This window comes from Calidris pugnax, unplaced genomic scaffold (genome assembly GCF_001431845.1).
Source record: "Calidris pugnax isolate Ruff unplaced genomic scaffold, ASM143184v1 scaffold41, whole genome shotgun sequence".
NCBI lineage: Eukaryota > Metazoa > Chordata > Aves > Charadriiformes > Scolopacidae > Calidris > Calidris pugnax.
In genome coordinates, this window is record NW_015094509.1 from 22398421 (window position 1) to 22406295 (window position 7875).

The 7875-nt window shown below is 39.8% G+C and overlaps 1 protein-coding gene across 6 annotated transcripts in view; it reads right to left on the bottom strand.

Annotated features, from left to right (window-relative positions):
• ASAP1 (ArfGAP with SH3 domain, ankyrin repeat and PH domain 1) overlaps positions 1 to 7875 on the bottom strand; it is a 180535-nt gene that overhangs the window by 111843 nt on the left and 60817 nt on the right. For 5 of the 6 annotated variants that reach the window (XM_014965377.1, XM_014965381.1, XM_014965378.1 and 2 more), the window contains exon 3: positions 7312 to 7441. In XM_014965377.1, coding sequence (XP_014820863.1) covers positions 7312 to 7441 — 130 coding nt within the window. Of the gene's footprint in view, positions 1 to 7311; positions 7555 to 7875 lie in introns of those variants that run through there. The other variant, XM_014965379.1, reaches the window with a different exon arrangement.

The window sequence follows — 7875 nt, forward strand, 5'->3', positions numbered from 1 at the left end:
AAAAAAAAAAAAAAAAAAAAAAGAAGAAAAAGCATACACCCTTTGACTTAACCACAGTAACCACACAACTTCAGGCCTGTCCTCTCACCAGGGAGTGAAAGAAATGAGGAGGCTGTGTGTGCATGAGTGTCCACGTGCACATCTCTGTGCATAAGGGGGGAAATGGGATCCCAACACTGGTTTGTTGCTTTTTCACAGGAGCATTAAAGGAAAAGTTTCCCATCATCACCACAAGCGAACCCACTGTCCTCAAAAACCCTACTTGTCACAATGCTTATACAAAACCTCAGCATTAGCCCACTGGTATTTAAAACACAATATATGTAACACACATCAATACTGCCTCTTTAGAAATATAAAATAACTGTTTGCTGTACTTCTCAGCAGGGAGCTTACTTCCAGCTGTACTCTTTCAGGAACGGAAACTCATCCTATTATCTCAGGAGTTTTCCTTCACACTCACCAATAAACATTAGGCCCCTTGGCCGATATCAGTCAAATCTGACAGAACAGTCTCTAAAAGAAGCACCATGGGACATGTTATTAACTGGATTCTGAAAAGTTTCCCAGGAAATATAAAAATATATTATTGGGTTAGAGCACTTACGCTTATATTGCTTACCTCTGCACCTGAAACAATGCTAATAATTAGCTTTCTTGGCTTGATTCTGCCTCATGATACTATTCCATTCAAAGTAAGATGTTATGATCTTTCTTACAGTTCTCCTCTGTAAATTTGTTTCACATCTGTTTTTAAAAATTATTAACACGCACCTTCACTCACATTGATACAAACCACAATAGTTATGGAAATTGAGTTTTACTCATTGGAATGAGAATAATGCTGGAAGTTAAATCTAAAATCAATCTAATTCTGTTCCAAATCATTCATTGGCAGCCTTTCAGTGACACCATGCTGGATTACAAACATGGTTTTGTGGGTTGTTTGCCTCTCTCTTTGTCCTTTAAAAAAAGTGATAGAAAGGAAAAAGTTAACTACAGAATGTTATTTCCACAGGACTCTAATCTAAGCACTAAACCAAATTTTAAGTCATGTCACTTTAAGAGTTTCTCTCTTCTGCATCAGGGCCCAAGTTCCCATGAATACACGGTACACTCTGTCAGGATTTATCTGAACAACACACTGAACAGAGTGCACCAAAGAGCACTTTCACAGTTTCCTAACTGATGAGCAAACATGAAGAAGCCTGTTGGGAGTTTAAAACAAGAAGCAGTACTTCTCTAAAAAACATATGAGCTACCAAAACGCAGTAAATACTTTCAAAAATGTGTCTAAAATGAATGCAAATTCTCAAAAGGCAAAGCTAATTACTCTGCCATGGCTGAATCTTTGAGCTACCAGTGAATATTTATTTGTTTTTCCTCGCATCAGTCACATTTAGGTAATAGGAGATTGCCTCCTTATTACAACCAAATGTTGCGACTGCTACCAAATGAAGGGTAAAACCGATTACATACTAAATGAATACGTACTGTAGCATGCAAATGTAAAAGCATCCTCAACTGCATTTTTGTGAAACATTCTATTGTAATGACAGGATATTGGTGTCAAGTCTCCTTCTTCATCACATTTTCAGTATGGTGATCAAGAGTTACCCATGAGCTGTCACTGTAGCCTCTGTATTTTAGAATGCTCATGTAACCATACTTATGTTTTTGGTACAATTTGCTATTCAGTGTAAAAACAGAAATAATTATCCTGATTTTTATTTACTAGGCAAAGAAACTTTTCTTGTCTGGTTCTTTTAGGATGGTCTGCTACCACAAAGCATATTTCTTTGAAAACTGAAGATGGCTTGTGGTCTGTTACGTAAGAACAAAGCTGAAACACAAAGCTTTCTGTGATGCAAGACTGTTTCTGACTGCCATAACTGACAGGGTACAAGATTAGGAAAAGCTGGTTCTAAGTCTACTGCTGCTGGAGTCTCCTGGATTCCTCCCCCTCAGAAAATAAAAGTCTATTATAATTAAAAAAATAAAGAAAGATAAAGAATAGGATGTTACAATTTACTTGTTGTAATTATATAGAGGTGATGCTTCACTGGAAATGAAGAGACAGAAATAACAGAAAATTCTTTCTCTTCAGACCCCCACACAAAATAGATCTTACCAGTTTTCATAGTCCAGCCTAATGAACAAGTCTGTGCGTATTGCCCACTGCAACAAAAAATTGATTTAGAATGGAAGTGCTCCTCTTCTCTTGCATGGTTTCACCTGCCTCTCTTGATAGAATACTTTGTCATGGGAAAAGGAGCTTGTGGTAGAAAAGCGAATGAAACCACTGTAGATGAGCTACAGCGGTTCATCTAGATGACTGTAGATGACTGTACAGCGGTTTAGGTACTACACTAGTTTCTACAAAATCATAAGGAGGAGAAACCCTGTCCCCTTACCCTTGTCCCAAAAGTCTTTCCCCCAGCAGAATAGGAAAAACTCACAGAAACTGAAGCATAAAAGGAAAGTTACAAACAGGAAACTGAAAATGATCGCTACAAACAGGAAACTGAAAACAATCATATACTAAATACTGTCAAAGAAAATTTTTAAAAGCAAAACAATAAGAAAACCCCATACTTTCCCCTTTCCTATCTCTAATCTTAGATAAGTATCCATGACACAATGAAGAATGCTGAGAAATCTTCCCTCTTCAAACCATCTTAGATTATACCAGCCTTGCACTGAGAACAACAAAATTTGTTAGGCTGAGCAGGAGCCAAACAGTCATTCTTCCACAGAAGTAGCACGCACACATCTGTTACAGGACCAGTCTAGACCAGAAGACCTCTAAGCTCGAGCTGATGAGCACAGGGAGAAACAAAATGAGCAACAGCTATTGCAGGAATGGCAGTTTGGGGGCTTTTTATTAAAAACAAACAAACAACAACAAAAAACCCCAAACATACATCTGCAGCCATAGTTCACTACACTCATCAGTTAAACATTTATAAAAAAGGATGCATAGGACAAGATGTAGTTGTCAGAAAGCACTTTTTCAGTTTTCAGTGTCTCATTGAAGAGCAAAAGAAACAAATACATAACACTAATCATTAAAGATGCTCAAATATTACAAAAGCATAACAGTAAAACAGGCATCAGAAACAACTGCAGCTATTCTTTACTGTATCGTCAGCTTCCAACTGTCCCTTCTTATCTCCCAGCCTGCCCAAGGGGAATTTAGACATTTAAGCTTAACCTCTGTATCTCAAGACAGTCCTACAAAACATCTGCTGCTTCAGGAGAAAGACTCAGAACTGCCTGGTCATGATAACCGAGTTATCCCTGGAGTGCAAAGATGTCCTTTCAGCTGGAGCTGGGACACGGCGGAATGGTAATCAAGCCAGTCTTGTGGTGATCCCACATGTGCGCTACTTATTCTCAGAACAGATGTCATCATTTCCTAAAAATTCCAGCTAGCTCAAACAGTAATATCAACTCAAGGATTAAAATCAACTCTTCAAAGTCTATTTGAGTAACACAAATCATGGAGCTACTGTGGATACAAAAGCACATTTGATAAGAACAAAGCAGAGGGTTTATTTTAAGACATGGTACCAGTAATCTGTCTATGCTATTTTACGATTTAAACTTTTTTTTTTAAGAAAAGCAATTAACCACCCATCTACACACGCAATAATCCACCTCTTCATATGAATTTCATAAAAATCTTCTCCCAGTATCACACAGAAACATGAAGTTAAAAACATTTTCTTTCCATGAATGTAACATGCTGAGAAATCAACACAGAAAAGAGTATAGACTCTCTTAAACTAGACCTAGACTACAATATTATGGCTTTGTTCCCTCCCTTTAGAATTGGGAAAAAAATTAAAATAAAATCATTACTTTAGCAATGGAATGAACCATAAAAAAATTCTGTTTACTGAAGGCCGTTAGATAACACTTATGCTTAAAAAAAAAAATTATGATTAAAAAAAATAATCTCGCAGTTCTTTGATAACTAGTATGTAAGACCCCTAAGCCTGGCTACAAAGATGGCAGGGTCTTTTTGTCTGGTATGACTGGATGACAAAAAACATAAGTTTTGTCTCTTAAGAGGAAAAAAAAAAAAAAAGGCTTACAAATTTTCAAGATTCAGTACCTTAAACAATGTAGCATGAAATCTTTCTAGTCAATAAACTGCTACATTACAGCATGTACTTTCTATTTTCTCCTTTAATAATATTACGACATATTTCAATAAAGGTTGTGGTTTAGGATTTCGGGGGCAGAAGATGGTTGGTTTTGCCACTTTTTTTTTTTTTTTAAGAAGTTACCCACAAACACATAGGTGGCCTTTGGAGACTCCTTCATAGGGTTCTGATGTTTTGAGGTACGTCTCCATATCTTGTTGGGCTTTCCACTAAAGGCTTACCAAATGAAAGTCAGAGTCAGCAAAAATGCCTGCTCTGATTTTGTGTCTGAAACTTGTCCCAAGATTGCATCTAACTGGTTCCAAAGTCACCTCTGAAAAGAATTTCAGTAATAACAGGAAGAGAGTCACAAGTAGGAGAGTACGTATCCATCCACCCAGTTGAACTACCTGCACTTCTACTGCAGAACAACCAAGTGAAAAAACCAGCAACTGAATCCATCATCTATTTTATTATTTCAGAAGACTTGTTAATGGTTATTAAGGAACAGCAAATTCACAATTCTGTAATGCCTTCATGGAACTATACAGAGACACAGACACACTCATAGTCTGTCGTATTCTTTATGAAAAGGTGGCTCCCATCTAACCTCTGGTAGGAATTATGCCAGACTGAGAGGCCATGAAACAGATCTAACTTTTGTTAAATCTGTTTAATTTCCTTACAATTTCTGTTCGGGAAACAGTTGTAGTTCACAATCTTACTTAGAATAAAGAAAATAATTAGTTTATCCATAAACCAGCTTATAGTCACCAAGGCAGATGCAGGTTGTGTTGAATTCAGTTAGCTTTAAAATAATGACCTAAGATACTTTAGGCTGCGGTGCCATAACAGCACAGAGCTTGACTCTGCCTGCAAAAGCCCAGTGAAGGCTCCAACCCACATCCAACATATTACATTAAAAATCAAACAGCTGCAAGGATGGGATCACCCCCTTCGCCTTAATACAGTGGGCTCAAAACTGGAGTTCAGGAGCTGCTTGAAGAGCTCTTCAGCCATCCATGATGCATGGACAAGAGCAGCAGTAATAATAGCTACATAACAGCCACTTCAACCATTCAGTTTCAGTCCCCTGCTTCATACAGCCTTAGGTAAGCAGATGTACAGAAACCAACCTAGCTTTAAAGGAGCAGCAGCAGGACTCTGTATGCAAGCAACAACTACAATAAAAGACACACAGTCAAAGACTCTAATGGAGCACTTTGCCTGCCAGATTCTGACCATCTGCATTTCTTCATGCAAATTAACAAAAACACATTTGGGATAGTTGCAGTATGTAACGGTAGAGCATATTCATGTCTCATTTCCCATCAAATAAAGCTTTCTTATATTTACAGGTAATAAAATAATAGTACAAGTTGAGAATCAATTTAAACTGCAAACAGTTTAAATAGAGCATGTAAAATAGTTATACAAACAAAAGAAATTCAAGAAATAGCAAAGCAAGCACTAGGAGCACCCAATATTCTCTGTTCTTCTGATTTATTGCTGTCAAATGAGACATAAAAACTTTGAAAATAGGCACAACCCACACGAATGGCGCAGAACAGTGTATTTATCTTCTGTCTTTTGGTTTTCTTTGAATGGGCATGACCACACTCCGACTGTACTGATGTATGTCGCAAATGATGAAAGCATTATACAGTATTCTTGCCCTAGAAGTCACCAGTGATGGCAGAATATATATTTTCACTTAACTCCATGAATGCTGTCAACTGTGCTAACAAGCGTACCAATGGCTGTACCTATTCCACACAGTTAAGAGCAGGGGGCAGCAATACTGTCAAACACAAACCAAAGCAGGTTGATTTCCGACAAATCTATAAGCAACCATGGCTTAGTTACATGAGAAAAAAAGCAGTTACAGTTATGGGAAAGTTACAGAAGTTAATCTAGGTTACATAACACAAATGAAATATCTCATTTTAAGTGCAAGTTTACAATCAGTCTATTACCTGGTCAGTTTCTGTAAACAATAGCGCCCTTAACATTTCATACATAGACAGTTTTTCTACTAAGCCAACATTAACCAGTTTTAACGCTCTGAAATTATATTTTCCATATCCAAGACTATCAGGAAAATGCCATGACTCAAATACTCTTCCCTTGCATACCAAATGCTTTGCTCATGCCAACACATTCAGCAAAACTAGAAAGAATCTATTAAATCCATCTCCTAGATACGCGCTGGCTCCTAAAGAATCGACAAATACTTGATGAACTGAGTGTATAATCCAAAACAACAATCTACAAAACAATAGCAAAAAAACCTGTCTTCTTTCAGTGTCATCATGCTAGTACCTTCAACCAAGCACAGAGCAAGAGAAGAGCTACACGCTGTCTTGTTTTAAAGTCATTTGGAAGACATTTCCTCATAACTGCTGACTAGTCCATAGGAAATCACACTGAAACCTCAAATAGGAAGCAGTGGACTCATATCCCATATAAACCAGCTCTAGAAGTTTACCCATTTTCACACTCCTGCTTCTTGATAGCAAAGCAGGATGAACGTTTAAATGACGTTTATAATAAGCATTAAAAAACACCACCCAACACTCAGGCTTCAAGGTTGAGATGCTGACTGTATAATCACTTCTGCTGCATTATTTTGCTCTCCTTCCACCACCTTTTTGTTTTCCTATTATTGTCCTCACTCCACATTCATCCCTTCTTCCTTACCTCATTCCTTAAACAAAGTCTCCCTTGGCAGGTTTCTGCAGTCAGAGTTCTGCGCTGACTTGATCTAACGAGTGGCTGGGGAAAACCTCTGCTAACGCTCCCAAACAAAACTCAACCTTCATCTTCCCTCTCAAAATCCCAACATTCACGCTTTTTTTTTTTTTTGCTTTTTTTTTTTTTCTACTGCAACAACCGCCAACACCAAAAAGTACAAGAGCAATATTAAAGTTCAGACAACTGCTTTACGCACTAATCTTTAAGACGCCAGGGCAGAAAAGCTTTCTGTAACTAGCTCAAAACAAGAGCAAAGTCCCACAATTAAAAGACCAGATTACATGCATACCAATGCCTCTAGCTCCCGTGGATTTGGGCGGGTGGTACTGCCCCGTCCTGATGCTCTTTCCGAAGGGAAATAAAAATAAAATAAGGGGAGGGGGGGAAGGGAAAGGGGGCGATTTACCTCTTCCAGCAGCGTGACCGTATTTCTGCAGTTCTGCAAGCGGGTGGTGAAGCTGGAGGTGGTCGGGGAGTTGTAATCCTCTGTGGTCTCGGCGATGAACTCCGACACGGTGATCTGGTCCGGCATGATCCTACCCCACCGGTAAAGCCCAGAAGGAGCCGAGCACACAGATCCGGGCGAGGGGGAGCCAAGTTTTGGGGTTGGGGGAGGAAGGTGGAGGGGGAAAAAAAAAAAAAAAGACAGGGAAAAATTAAAAAAAAAAAAAAAGGCAGAGGGAAGATGTTTAAGAGGCAGCAGAGACCCGCAGCATCAAAGCCGCAGAGGCTGAGGCTTCGCCCTCGCCACCCAGCCTCTCCCCCGGCCGCCCCCTCCTCCTCCCGGGCAGGGGCTGAGGGGGGAGAGGCCCCCCCCACGCCACCGCTCGGCCCCCGCCGGTGCGGAGCGCTGCCTGAGCTGACTGCGGCCCCCCGAACGGCTGCGGGGACGGGGCCGCCTCTGAGGAGCCCGGGGCCGCCTCTGAGGAGCCCGCCGCCGCCGGCGCTGAAGGGAGGGCGGGGAGCGGGG